We start from the raw sequence: 16,088 nt of genomic DNA, 5'->3' as shown, positions 1-16,088 counted from the left end.
TGGTATCTAAAGAACAAAATAAAACAGGAACAAACTCATAGATACAGAGAACATTTTGATGGTTGCCAGATGCAAGGGGGATTAGCAGTGGGTGAAAAAGGGACAGGGATTAATTACAGTTGGTAGTTACAAAACAGTCATGGGAAAGTAAAGTATAACATAAAGACTATAGTCAATAATATTGTAATAACTATTTATTGTGTCAGATAGGAACTATATTTATTAGGGTGATCTCTTTGTAAGATATATAAATATCTAATGACCATGTTATTCACCTGAAATTAATATAATATTGTATGTCAACTGTAATTAAAAATAAAATTATTTTTAAAAATGGAGATCCTATTGGTGAGCAATTAAGAGAAAGCTGGTAGCTTCGTGATACTAGTAAGAAGAAGCAAAAACAGTGTATCAGCAGAAAGTTTAACAGAGGAAATAAGGGAAAGACAGATAAGAAGTCTTACTGGGGTCAGAGAAAAACTTAAAATCTGGCAACACCTTGACTGCAAAGGGGCCCAACATTATTTAGATCAGTCTATGGAGCAGTTTATGCCCAAGGATATTATCAAAAACAGTAGAGCAGTCAACCAGCAATTACTGGAAGCCAACAGCTATGTGTGATATCAGTAGAGGCAAACCAACCAGAAACTTAATAGAGAGATCAGGAAAAGCGACAGCCAGAGAGAACCTGACTAAAATTACAGTCATCCCTGGTAACTTAAGAAGACTATTAGTATGTTTGAGGCTTACTCTCTGAGGAGTAACATCTGAGGCTGCACACTGCAAAGGAAAGAGATTTTATTGAACTAGTCCAGCAAGTCACTAAACAAATAAACAAGCAAACAATGATACGCCCCAGGAAGGGGAGGGAATTATTATCTAGAATTCCTATAATATATTACCTAAAATGTCCATTTCAACAGCAACAACAACAAAATACTAGATATGCACAGAAACATGTATGTATGATCTATAAATGGGGGGCAGGGAGCAGACAACACAAACAGCCCAAATGTTGGACTTAGCAGACAAAAACTTAAGTACCTATTCTATATATGTTCAAAGAACTGAAGAAAACTGTGTTTAAACAACAAAGGAAAGAAATGATTACAGTGTCTCACAAAATAAAGAATGTCAGTTAAGAGATAGAAATTATAAAAAAAGAAAAAGGAAAACTCTGGAGTTGAAAAGTACAATGACCAAGATGAAAAATTCAGTAGGAGGGCTCAATAGTAACTTTGAACTGACAGAAGAAAAAAATCAGTGAACTTGAAAACAGATGTTTAAATATTATGCAGTTGAAGAACAAAGGAAAATTGAAAGAACTTGAGAAAAATAGGAAACACCATTAAGTGAGCCAACATTTGGCTAATGGGACTACCAGAAGGAAAAGAAAGAGAAAAAGGAGCAGAAAAAATATTTAAAGAAATAGTGATTGAAAACTTCCCAACTTTGATGAAAACTATTAATCTGTAGATCCAAGTAGCCCAACAAGTTTCAACTAGGATAAACCCATAGAGATCCACACATACACACATTCTAGTAGAAATGTTGAAAAACAAAGGTAAAGAGAAAATAACGAAAGCCACCAGGGAAAAGTACCTCGTCACATACAACAGAACTCCAGCAATATTATTAACAGCTGATTCTCACTTACAGTATAGATCAGATAGCAGTAGGATTACATATTCAAAGTGCTGAAAGGAAAAAATGTCAACCAAGAAACATATCCGGCAAAATGATCTTTCAAAAATTAAGGCAAAATTTAAGATATTTTCAGATAAACAAAAACTGGGGAAATTTCTTGCTTAGCAGAGCCATATAAAAATTGCTAAAGGAAGTTCTTCAGGCTGAAAGCAAGTTGCACCAGACAGTGATTTGAACCTCACCCACACACACAGAAAAGAGCACCTGTAAAGTTAATTATATAGGTAAACATGAGACATTATAATTGTGTATTCATTTTCCTCTCATCTCTTAACTGATTTTAAAACAATTGTATAAAACAATATAATTATAATGTTGGGTCTATAACATAGGTACATGATATATTTGACACTAACAACATAAGTGAGGGGGTAGTAGCAAAGCTTCATTGAAGTAAGGAGTGGCACAAGATTATTGCTCAGACTACAGAAAGAAATGAAAAGAAACAAATGGTAAATAAGGCAGTTAATATAACCAATTCCAAAGATATTAACTATAAAGTCAAAACTACTGAAACTGCATGAAGAATAAATAGAAAATCTGAGTAGACCTATGGCAAGTAGTTTGCTGTGGCAAACAAATTGAATTCATTATTTGAAAAAAACCCCAGCGAAAAACCCATGCCCGAATGATTTCATTGATGAATTCTACCAAATGTTTAAAGAACAATTAATAATAATCCTCCCCTATTTTATTCTATAAGGCCAGTATTACCTTGTTATGAAATCCAGACAAAAAGACATCACAGGAGGAAAAAAAAACTACAGACTAATATCTTTTTGAATGTAGTTGTTAAAAATCCAGCAACATCTAAAAACATTGTACACGATGACTAAGTGGGATTTATCTCAAGAATGGAAGATTATTTTAAATTCAGAAAACAATCTTTATTAATATGTGTAATACATCATATTAATATGTGTAATACATCATATTAATAAAGGGCAGAAACACATGATCATCTCAATAAATGTAGAAAAAGCCTTTAAAAAAAAAAAACCAAGTCTTTCTTGAGGAACACTCAGTAAACTAGGATGAGAACTTTCTCGACATGACAGAGGTCATAGGTATGAACTGAATGTTTGTGTTCCCTCTAAAATTCGTATGTTGAAACCGATTCCCCAATTTGATGGTATTTTGAGGTAAAGCTTTTGGAAAGTACTTACATCATGAGGAAGAGCCTTCATGAATGAAATTAGTGCCCTTCGAAGAAGAGAAACAAGAGAGCTTGCTTTCGCTCTCTGCTCTCCGCCAAGTGAGGATATGAGAAGACAGTTATCTGCAAACCAGGAAGCATGCCCCCATCAGACAATAGGTCTACCAGCACCTGATCTTGGACTGTCCAGCCTCCAGAGATTTGAGAAACAAATATTTGGGTTTTTAGCCATCCAATCTATGGTATATTTAACAAATATTTGGGTTTTTAGCCATCCAGTCTATGGCAGCCCAAACTGACCAAAACAGTCATCTGTGAAAAACTCACAGTTAACATCATACTTAATGGTGAAAAATTCAGTGCTTTCACCCGAAGACGTTTGGGTTGTCTTTTTTTGATATATGAGCATGTGATTTATCACATTAAAAAATAATCTAGTTTTTCCTCATTCGGTAATTCACACTGATACTTTTATGCATTGAGCTGTATTAATTACCTATTATAATATTATATTCCTTCTTGACCTTTTGCAATAATTTTAATAATTTTAATTAAATATATGTTTTGCTTTTAAATAAGTATGATGGTTTTCTCTTAAGAGAAAAATAAGATCTCATCCATTTAGGTTTCAAATATATTGCCACAGTAATATACATAATATTCTTTTAATTCGTGTCTCAATCCTGATGTTATTACTGTCTTTGTTTTTATAGATATAGATAGATAGATAGATAGATAGATAGATAGATAGATAGATAGATAGATAGATAGATATAAAAAAACAAAGGTACCAGACTTTCCCGCTACATAAGTGAAGTCAACCTCCATCAGTATGCATGCTGGACTGCTTGAGAATTTGATCTTGGCTAAATCAAAATGGAAAGGTCTATAAGTCTAACTCAAGGTTAAAGAGAAAGTATGAACTAAATTTTATGTAATAGTGGCTATTTTTTGGTAAAGAATTTTAATCATTTCATTCACACTTATTGTGTTAATTGATAATTTGGTTTTATTCTCTTCATTTTATGAGATGAATAAATAATTTAATTCTGTGAGATTTGCACTTTTGTTTTAGATGCAAAGATTCTCCTTTTAAAAATTATTTTGAGAGAAATCCAATTCTGAATTTCATATTCATAATGTAAACTTATTAAACAATTTTTTTCCTTCCCTCATCTTCATGCAGACAAATTGAGTGGTAGTAACAATGCGAACAAAAGACAAAAAATCGCTCAAGACTTTCTCAACTCTATTGACCAAACAGGAGAACTCTTGGCAATGTTTGAAGATGATGAAATTGATGAAGTTAAACAAGAAAGAATGGAGGTATAGTACATTCTTCCATTTTTACAGTAATAGAATAACTATTGCAGTGCCAATGATATTTGGTTTAGTTATTATATTCTTTAAATACCTGAAATGCCCATATCAGTGGTTTCATGTCTGAAAGTGATATTATGAAGTAGACTAGAGAGGGTGTCAAACTCTGCCTTCAGAGTTGACTTTGAGAGACATCTTTTGTTTTCTGTTTCTGTCCCTCCTTTGAGTATCAGTAGATTTCTCTCTGGATCTTACTTTTACTGATATTATTGTATTCTTTGAAAGCTAATTGACAATTAAATATTTGCTTATTTTTTGTTCCAAATCATCCAGTTATTTTTGCAGGCAAAGATAATTCTTAACTGCATTTGTATTGGCATACAGCGTGAAGAACTATTTTTTAGGCTGTAGTTTGCAGGTTATGGTTGGGCTCACTAGCTAAAGTAGTAGTATCCAGGGCAATCACATGCTTTATATCACTGTAACACAAAGTTAGTGATGTGTGTTTGGATTCCCTGGATACATTTTAACAATGAATATGAAAATTGTATGCCTTATATTTACCTTAGCTATCTATTCATAAAATTGTTTCCTTAAATACTTTGGAAAAATAAAAGTAATGATTGATTTCATTTGGGTGCCTTCCAAAATGCAAGGCATTATTCTTATCATTCTTCTTGTACTTTTTCAAATAAAATTTTCTTTTCATTGTCCTTTCTCTTTGAATTAGGCAAGAGGTAATTTTAGAAAGCCAAAAGATTGAGCTAAGTACCTACTTTATCATAGTCTTGCATGCTAAAAATATAATTATTTCATGTTAAAGTTTGGAGGAAGTCCAATAGACATACATGCTTTATAAACTTTAACAGCTTCTTTAAAGAATTAGTATGCTTAGATCATGAACTGTGATTTGAAAAGGCAGTGTTCTTCTTAGGTATCAATTACCTTAGAAATGTGTGGTTATCTTGGTTTGAGACAACTGCAAATGGTTTTAGTTCAGTTTCGCCTTGGGCCAAAAACATGCTAAGTTGTCCAATGCAGATGATAAACTTATATTTCTGATGTCATTATGGCCAAACAGGATATGATTGTTTAGTGGCATGGTTTCACTTATGATGCATTACACAGAGAGCAGATATTGTTTATGCTTTATTTTTAAGACATTTTTATATTATACAAATGGGCATGAAGAAAAAGTCATTAAGGAAGGACTGACTGTACATAAAACATTAGTAAAATTGAACAAGCAGCTTTTCAGTTTTGATGGGAAAATCTCTGTCAACCAAGCCTATTGCCCAGAAGGGCATTCCACAATCAAGGAGAAGAGAAGAAATGGAGCGCGTTGTAACACTAAGCTCATAATAGCAGGCTACTGTGAGCCTGGAAAAATGATGAGTCAGTAAGGTACAAGTTAAAGTCAATATAATATCTGGAAATGCAGGGTAGAAAAAGCTTAGGAATTTATGCAGTTTGTATTCCTCTTCCCTGTAGTCATATTATACGTTACATAGTGATAATGAGGATAATAAACTATCAATAGCTGATAAAAATAATTACAATGAAATTATCATTTATATAATAAAAATTAGATTGGTAGTTTCTCTAAGCTTTATATCATAACTAAAATCTTCTCCAACCAAGATAAAGAAGAATAGTTTTGAGATTCTACTCATCCAAATAACAGAGTTTAACTGAATAAAAAGTGCTGAACTTGTAGACATAACTGTAGACAGTAGAAAGTGGAACCGTTAAGAGCATAGGCCTTGCCTGCTTCTAATTTGACAGGTTATAGTTTCAAGCATAAACCACAACTGTGGCAATTCATATGAAACCACTTTGGACTCACAGACTGCAATCCCTCGCTTTTAAAGTGCAGTAGAATAATCAGTCCTGGCATCACTCAGTGATTTAATTTTCCTCTAAGCATCACTTACAGTTGCAGAAACTTCATTTACTACCTTCTCATCTCGAATGTGTGTCAGTGGTATAGACCCTACCAGCAAAGCTTATTATTGTTTTACTTTCTTTTTTTTTACATTTAAATGTAGTTTAGAAGAAAAAAATATATATAGATATAAAAACTCACTCACTCGAGACCCTAGCTTTTTGTCAAAACATTGAGCAAGCATACAAAAACTAATTTCTTTCCTGTTGTTTTCAGCTGACTTCTATGTGTGCTTGACTTTGTGTTTCACTCATAATTTCATTACTATTAAGTATTCTGTGATTTTAAATATAAAAAACTCTGAATTTTTATATCTACTTGCTACTCCATCATCATGATAGTTAACTCTTAAACTATTCTTTTCCAGCACCAGATTTTTAACAATTGAATATATGTAGACAGCTATGACCTATGATCTCTGAAGATCCTTCTAAATTATCAAATAAAGATTAAATAATATTCAGAATTGTTTTAGTGTATTTGAGAAACGGGAAAGGGAAGCAAGGAAGTGGTAAGCATAATAATACATGTAAATACTTGTAACTCCCCTCCAACTACCTCTCATCCCTGCTTAACCCTTACCTTGGAGTGGCACAGGTATGTTTTACTGTTTCTTACATTCTAAATTTTTGATATCTAATCAACTAAATGTGTCTGTGTCAATCAAAGGCCAAGAAATGATCACTAAAACCTGCAAATAGCTTTGGATTTTCTTAACAGAGGAACTGTGGTCACTCACAGAAAAGCCTCGCCTAACACCCAGCTGCTCCACTGTGAAGGAACCTGAGAAGTTCAAGTTTATCATTAATCATGTAAAACATCTGGTCTAATAAACCATTAGGATTGTGAAGGGGATGTAAACAAGAAATGCTTAAAAAATTGAGTGAACACTACCTTCTGAGTAATCTTCAAATTGATGAGAGCAAAGATGGAAGCTCACCAAAGACAGCAGCGTTTAAACAAATTGGGGTGCTGAAAATCCCTGCTGACTGTTTATCTTGTGTATCTCCTGTTTTTTTAAGTCAGAGGCCTAATACTGGAGTCTAGAGAGTAAGCAGAAGGAATACATAAAATTTTAAACAGCTTAAAACTTTTTTTAAGTTGGTTTAAAATTGAATAAGTTCCCAAATAGCCATCTGAATTTAACCTGAAGTGACTAGGCATAGATTTAAAACACAAAATTTCTCAAAAAGGTTGAATGATCGGAGAAATCAGGGGTACCATTTAGTTATGCCCCAAGTATAATGAGATTATGATCTCTGGGGGTTCTGAGAGTCAGAGTTCTAGTTTTTGGAGCTAAAGAGACTGGAAAACTCATTGAAGAACCAGAGAGATGGATGACTGCACTTCTCCATCTTCTCCTGCTTTTGAAATGTGTTCTTTCTACTATTCCCATTTTCTACCTATCGTGATTTTTTAAAATTGTAAAGTAAAATAAAATGTATTTAAGGCTGTGAGTTCAAAAATAATATCTTAGATAAGATTTATTATAAAAGAAAGGCTAATCCCAGTAAAATAAATGTTTACAAATACCGGAAAAAAAAAATGCAAAAGTTGAGTTAAAAACCCAGAAACTCAAAAAAATTTTACAATATAAATGCATATAGGATTAAGAAATAGAGAATATATACTAGAAAGATATAGTTTAATATATACTTGAGATATACAAATATGCATATACATTTAAATACATACCTATACTATGCTCATATATGTGTGTGTCCTATATCTATACAAACAAATGTAATTTTAACTAGATTTTTTAAAATGTAAAAGTAAAAGGTCAGAGGATATCAAACTCAAATGCTAATGGTAGCAATATTAGTTCAGAGAAGAGAATTTAGCAGGAAAAGCTTTAAAATGGAACGAAATCAGGAATTTATGTTGCTAAAAGTTGCCACCTATAATGAAGATAGTAAATACAAAATGTTAATTATCAAAATTCAGGGAATAGTAACATGGCAAGCAAAAGCCTCCGTAGTGCAGGGATTGGTCAGAGAAACATCTTTGTTGTGGAGATCGGAACACACCGTTCTTAGTATTTAAGGGATTGACTTGGGGAATAATATTTTAATAATAAAAATTTAAGTTAATCTAACAAATGCAAATAAAACATTTTATAAATTAGCAGCAGTTTTAAAATCCTACCCAAGGATTTTATGGTGCTCTTTGGAGAAAGCAAGAAGTTCGATGGGGCTCCAGCCTCCAGCCTCCCCCCATACCGCCTTTAATCATGAACTTTTATTTTACATAATGAATCTGTGTATCATCAGTAAAGAAAAGGTTTTACTATTTTTTAACTGAAAATCTTTACAAAGCACCATTATTCAACTGCCCATGAAGAGTCTTTCTCACACACACAGACACACACAAATTCAAAAAAATGTCTACATCTATAGGACATACTACTTTACAAGAGCAAAAAAAGAAAATCTGAAAGTAATAACAGAGAGGTTAAACAAACAAAATTTTAACTGATTGAAAATTTAAAAAGAAAAAAACATAGAAACAACTAATGGACAAATAAAAAAAAAATAAAAATTACTACCACAGACTGTTTAGATATTAACAGCAATGAGAATAGTCCATATAAAATTTAATAAATATGAACAAAGCTTTATTTAAAACAGAGGCAACTTTTTTAGCATATAAGCCCTTTATTATTAAAATTGAAAAAAATGAAAATTAGTCAACTAAAATTAGAAATTTTATATCAAAATAAACAAAACAGGAAAATGAAAATATAAAAATAAACACATAAAGTTATAAAATAATTGAATTTATCAGCTTAAGATTCTTTGCAAAAATAACAAAAATGGAATAAATCTATGACAGGTCTAAATAGGAAAAGTAAAAGATAGCTGCTAAAAATTAGCAATGAGTAAGGATATGGCCATAGACTGGAGAAATCAATTCTCATATAATTCTGTATTAATACATATGTAAATCTTAATGGAACGAGTATTTTTCTAAGAAAATAGAAATGATTAGTTTTACTCAATGGGAAGTAGAAAACCTGGATAGATCAGTAAGCTTGGAAGACATGCTATAGAATTACATCCTCAGAAATCTCTGAATTTAAACCAGCTTATTGGAGAGCTCTTTTAAACATTTGTAAAACAGTTATCATGCTATATAAACTATATCAGAGCATAGAAAAAAAGGAAAACTCATTAAATTTTACACAGTATGATATAATTTTGCTTATCAATATGGATGCAGGAATCTTAAAATATTAACAATTTTAATTTGGCAGTATATATAATGAGTGATGTACCAAGACCATATAGGATTTTTTTCATGAGCTCAAGTATGCATCAATATTAGAAAATGTATTTCCATTATGTACTAAATAACTAGGTCAGAGGAAAATATTTGTATGATTGTTTTAGTAGATAATAAAAAGACATTTGACAAAATTCACTTCCTGTATTTTTTAGAAATTCTCAGTAAACTAGAAATAGGAAAGTTCTTGCATATTGTGATAAAAATAATGTCACTCAAATGAACAGACGTCATTATAGTTTTAAAAATCTTAACAGTTTCATTAAATTCTACAATTTCCATTGTTGTCACTTTTATGTGCCAGAATTCAGGGAGCACTAACCAGTAAAATAAAAGACAAAGCTATTGGTAGGAGACAAAACTTATCATTATGTACAGATAATGTAATTTTTATTAGGTAATCCTTGAGAGTCAATCTAAAAACTACTAGAACCAATTAAAGTCTTCACTAAATCATTTAGGTACTATAAAAATCAGTAGTTTCCCCCATATCTAAGTAATAGTAAATAAAAATGAGGAGAAAGACAATTCAATCAAAAATAACACAAGAAAAAAATTTATTTAGAGATAAACTGTATATTTGCGAGAAATACAGAAGCAATATTTAATAACATACTGAGATATGAAGAGTGTATAAATGAAGAAACACTATGTTCCTGGATATTGTAAATGAGACTGAATATTGTAAATGTCTCAGTTCCCAAAATCACTTATGAGTTTAATGTAATTTTAACAAAAATCTCAGCAGGATTTTTTTTAAAAAACTATAAAATGATATTAGAATTTATTTGAAATTATATAAAGATAAGGGTAACCAAGAAGTTTTTATTAAAGAAGGATTAGAGGGCAGAGTTCAATTTATGCTGCCAGATATAACATTCCATAAAAGTACTAACATCAAAATAGTGTGGTACTGGTATAAAACCCAGCAACCATACCAATGAAGAGAATAAATGAAATAAATATAGAGAAGAATGTAAATACAGTAAAGGCAAAATTAGAGATCAGTGGGAGAAGGATGCTAAGTAGTTGGATAACTATTTGAAGAGAAAAAATAAAGATTGCTTTTAACCTTATACTTGCATCAAAATTAATTCCAGGTGGATTAAAGAATTGGGTATAAAAAATTAAGACCATTTAGAACATAGAAATAGCACAGGTAAATATCAATTTTGGGATACAGAAAGATTTTTCTAGGCTTTTCTAACAAGCTTTTCAAGAAATAACTACTCAAGATGTTAACAGGCGCAATTTTGGGGGGAGTGATCTGTTTTCAAATAGATTTGTGAAATTCTAAGTTAAGAAATTTATTATTTTAGGAATTTTCAGAGGCTTTTGTATGCAAATATGCATTGTAAATTTTTAAAGAAAATGAAATCTATTAGTTTTCTGAAAGCACATTCAGCTCAGTTTGGAAGGAAAAAAATCACAAAGGAAATGACTTAAATTTGATTACAAAAATTATGTAATTTCTGTATATCAATGAAAGACAAAATTAAAAGGCAAACTAATGTAAAAAGATGACAGAATATTAATATCATTTCTTTATGTAGACTTTTTAGTCAAATAGAAAATAACATTTTACTAGAAAAATTGGCAAAGAATATGAATGGACAAATCACAGAAGAAATAAAAAGAACTAATAAACATATAAAATATCTGTTTACCTGTAATCAACCAGTGCCATTTTTGTTTGTAAATGGTTATGAGTAAAGTGGGAGTGGGTACACATTACCTATTGGTAGAAAGGAGGTTAATAAAAACCAGAAACTATTTTAAAATATCAGTTAGAAGCATTAAAAGCATTCATATACTTCAACCAAGTAAACCCATATTTGGCCATTTTTCTTCAAGATATAATCAGAAATTTCAATCATATGCACAGACTGTTCATCACATAGTTATTTATAATAGTGGAAGATGGGGCAAGAGAACCCTATTTATGTATATATTCCCACACACATAGAAATTTAGACTGGAAGGAAATTTACCAATATGTTAACTAACAGTGGCTGTCATTAGATGACGAGATTACCAGTGAATTGAATATGTAAATTTATGCTATTCTCTTTATGCTGTTTCTCTTAATCCTTAATTGATTTCTTTTATTCAACAGTGTCTTCTTTTAGTTTTCATTTTTTAAATTTTTTATTTTTAAATTAATTTATTTTCCAATACAGTTGACATACAATATTATATTATTTTCAGGTGTGCAACATAGTGATTAGATATTTATATACCTTATGAAGTCAGCAGTTTCCCTTTTCATTTTATTTTTTCCTATTAGAAGCTGTTAGTTTATATGTACTGCTGCAAGATATGCTTTACTAAACAAATTAAATAGGCTCACATTATATAATTAAGAAGTAGGAGAATATAACCCTGGACAGTGTCATATAGACTCTATTCAGAGCTGTAATAATGATGTAAGAAGTTTAAAATCATTAACGTTTTTATATGATAATTTTTATTGCAATGAACAAAAAGCCCATTTCAAATTGAATTAAACAATTAGGAAAATGCGTAAGTTCAGGTACACAACCAAGAGTCGATTTGACTTCAGTTGGGTTTGATATTGAGGTTTGCAATACATCATCGGATTTGTAGCTCCATTTCCCTATAATTATCTTTTTTCTGTTTTTATTGCCCAAATCTTTAGACTGTCCAACTTTATGGGAGCACTAATGCTATAGAAGTTCCAGGTCCTGACAGAGAGAATGACTTTGTCCCAAGATTTACTCTGAAACTGCTTAGGTCACAGGATCACCCCTACCACCTACAGCAGCTAGTAAGATGATGTTTTGATTGGCTTAGCCTAAATCATATGCTCTATCCCTAAAGCTGAGGGTGCAGTCAGCCAGCCTCTCACAAAACCAGGGATTCCTGAAGCTTTAAGAGGAAGGAATGGATTCTGGAAAGGCAGCCACGAAGGTCCTTAAGTGTAAAAGACCTCTAATTATGACAGTAAGAATTAATAGAGTGGTGCATTATAACCTTGACTCTGCTCACATCTCTAGGAAGTTTTCCTTAAGAGACAGCATGGTAGAATGAGTGGAAATCATTTTCTTTGGATTCGAGCAGTCAGCCATCCATCCTTCCGTTCTTTAATTCATTCAGCATTTACTTATTAAGAGTCTTTTGTAAGTCTAGTCACTATACTAGGTCCTGAGGTTATGACTATCAAAAAAGACAAACTATGGTTGCTCACAGTCTAGAGTAATAACTGGCAAATCAAAAGGTAACTAAGTACTCTGGTAAAGGAACTACAGGCTCAATAAATGGTTGCTTGGTTGCTGCTATTATCATTATTATATTATTTTATTTTATTATTACGATATTTGGTCTTGAATTTTGAACCTTCTTAGGTTGTGTGATGGAGCTATGTACTTTCTATTTCACTTGCTATTTTTAGAAATTTAGTTTATTTTGAAGTAAAGCATTACTTCATTAAGAAATTTTTATGATTAACTTAAGGGCCATAGGATTAGCTTCAGTGTGGTTTGCTGAAGAAGGGCACAAAATAAAGTAGGTAGAATTAGGGTACATTTTAAGACATGAAACAGTGTAATGTGTCAGGGTTAGTTTCTGAAAGAGATTCAAGAGCACACATTACTATATCTCTTCTTTGGGGGTAATTTTTGTTCAGATAATTTAAAAATAGTTTTAAATTGTTCTTCAGGGAGTATTAGTACAACTCTCTCCAAAAACCTTTAGTATTTCTAGCTATACAGAGCAAAATTAATGTAATTTAGTATATAGTTTTTTGGCCTAGAAATTGCAGAACAGGGAATGTTGTATGACTTTAGAAGAACCCAAATGTAGGTGTAATTTGCAGCTCTGAAACTGATTTCCATTTGTGACTTTATACACTGTATCAAATTACTTTTTATCCACACCTGTGGCCCTCTTCTGACTATGTAATGGCGAACATGTATATATTTGTCGTCATAAAAGCTTGTCTAAACTTGGGAAAGGTGTCTTCTGGAAAAGACATTTTTCAGTTAATGACATGAAAAGTAAGTTACAGATCTTAGAAAAATACAACATTTTCTAACTTTACTTATACAGGTCTTATCATTCTGTAGCTTAGTATGTCAGATTTGACAGATGATTCTCAAGGGATTCTTTTAGGCCTTTCTTAACCATGTGAACTATGGGCTGTAAGTAAGAGTAGAGACAGACTTCTATGTATGATTAGAGTGCCCCACATACCAGGTGCGAAGCTAGAACTGGTTTGAATTTTTTTTTTTTTTTTTAAATCTCCAACATTACAGGATGTTTAATCTCTTGGGTTATGCTTTACTATAGAAAAAATTTAGAGCAAGGTAAGTCAAATAGCTACCATCTGTATGATAAAAATTTTAGTATCACTTGTATTTTGTCTTCTATCTTCAGACCTAGTGTCTGGGTGAAATTTAAATAATTTGTCTTCCCTGCCCTTTCATTAGTCTTCTGGGTAGTAAAATACATGGGGACAGCATTGAATCAATACTCACGGTAACCATATTTTCCCTAATCTAAATCAGGACTTATGATTTGATGTCCACAGGTATCGTTTGTTATGGGGACAGAATATTTTCAATCAAGACTTGGTAGTAAAACAGGAACAGAGAATGCCATTCATTTCCACCTTCCTCACATCAAGGAGTTTCAGCTGTAGTAAAGCAGAGAATCATATCTTGGGGTAAAGATACACATGGCACTAAGAAACTAAACATTTGTGTCTACCAGTGGTAATACATGTATGCAGGCCTTACTGGGTTGCTGTGTTTAGTCTTGTATTTGACTAACACATCTGATTATACTGTTCAATTAAGTTTTTTTATAGAACCAATATTTTCTTTCTCAAATAATTTCAATTTGTTCTTTTTAAAATCAGATCTTTCTCTTTTAAGATATATTTCAAGGGTTTTCTTAGAGATCAGTATACCAACTTGTTTATAAAACACCTTGGCAGAGAAGAGTTTTAAAATATCATCGAATTTAAGAGCACCACAAGATTTACCACTAATTTACATTTAATGTTTATAGTTCTCAAATTGTGGTTGTTGTAATAACCAAAATATTTTTGCCCTGAATATTTTGTGGATTATATTTCCTTATTCTTTTTCCTTCATCCACATTCCCCACAGTAGGTGGGTAGATTGTTGTTGCATAGTCTGGCTTTTATTTATCTTTATTGGTTTAATTTCAACAAGTTAATACTTCTAAATATGAATATAAATGCATTCTGCGGCAAGATTTTTATCTTTGTAATGCTTTAGTTTATTTAGTGGAATTAACAGATCATTGCTTATTTGGTATAGATAATTTCCTTCTATTCCTTTATTTGTATCCAAGCTACCTTTAGTTCAGTTCTTACTGTTGCTACCACTTTATGGTAAATCATGCAAAGCAAGCTGTTTAATGCAATTAGATTTATTTCTAGATCATTCTATTTTTTGCTTAGAAATAATAATTCTAGATTAACCTCTAATTACTTAGTTATCAGTGTAATCCATTGTGTTTGTATGTCTCTTGGAAACTGTCCTTTTCAAAAGCATTGATCCAAAAGGCAGATCACATCTATCTAGGCTTCTGCTTTTCATGACTCCATTTTCTACAGAAGGGTCTCAGCTCCCTAGCATGGCATTAATACATCTTTTATAATCTGGCCCCAACTAGCCTTTTCATCATCTTCCACCATTCCTGCGCCCACCACTCTTCTCCCGTATTTCCTCCCAAAACATGCATACACACACACACACACACAACTTAAGGAACCCCCTTGTACTTGTTTTTCTCTTAATATGCATTTGATTTCTTCCCTTCTCCTGAGCCTTCGCCATCTGGCAACATCTCAGTTCAAATATTTAGTATATGATAGGTTATAACTAGTTGTGTTTGCTTAGTTTAACTTAGTCAATAAACTCCTGAGAGCATGGACTTATGTTATTTACTTTCATATCTTCTGTACCTAGCACAGTTCCTCAAGCATTATAAACTTCCATCAAGTATTTGTTTAAATAATGTGAATAAAATAGCTGTAATTTTATAGCTGATATATGTGAATATTATTAATCTATTCTTTGGACAATTTGAATTTTTTTCTTTTGCTTAAAGAATTCAGTTTCCAGGTATATAAAATCAGTCATCTGGCTCACATAGAATTGCAAAAAGGATATTGTAATTCATTATGTACCTTTATGAACTTACGTATCAGGAGTTCTTCAACAAATCTTTTATAGGTGCTTTCCACTTGCTAATGGTTTTCATTGCTTGAATGACTTCCTGTTCAAATTATAGTAGTGGCTTTTCCACAGTTCTAGCTATAGAAGTTCTCCTAACCACACTGCTTCAGCATTGACTTGCACTGTCCCAAATTTGTCTACAGGATGCTACTAAGCATTAATTCCAGTTTCAGATAGCAGATATTTTTTTCAATTTCTGTTTAGCTGCCAGTACTATCTGTGACTATTGGTCCATTCTATTTGGTTGCCAATTCTGAACATTTGGCCATAAATGCTACCTACTTTTTCTCATGTATTTGTTATTATAAGGTTTTATAATTTAGCATCTTCAAATAACATAGTACTTATTCACTTCTCTGATCCATTAAATACCTCTTCTGGACAATTCTTTTAGTTATTGACTGATTTATACTTCAAAAATAGTTTGACTTTTTAGTTGCCTTAA

General features: G+C 31.8%; 1 protein-coding gene across 4 annotated transcripts in view; it reads left to right on the top strand.

Annotated features, from left to right (window-relative positions):
• Window positions 1–16,088, top strand: part of SUPT3H (SPT3 homolog, SAGA and STAGA complex component) — a 449,818-nt gene that overhangs the window by 303,395 nt on the left and 130,335 nt on the right. For all 4 annotated transcript variants that reach the window (XM_023527667.1, XM_011354759.2, XM_023527664.1 and 1 more), the window contains one exon: window positions 4,050–4,189. In XM_023527667.1, the coding sequence (XP_023383435.1) occupies window positions 4,050–4,189 (140 nt within the window). The remainder of the gene's footprint in view (window positions 1–4,049; window positions 4,190–16,088) is intronic.

Source organism: Pteropus vampyrus, unplaced genomic scaffold, assembly GCF_000151845.1.
Source record: "Pteropus vampyrus isolate Shadow unplaced genomic scaffold, Pvam_2.0 Scaffold18, whole genome shotgun sequence".
In the NCBI taxonomy this organism is placed as follows: domain Eukaryota; kingdom Metazoa; phylum Chordata; class Mammalia; order Chiroptera; family Pteropodidae; genus Pteropus; species Pteropus vampyrus.
Note: the sequence above shows the minus strand (reverse complement) of the source record. Positions and strands in the feature narration are given on the sequence as shown.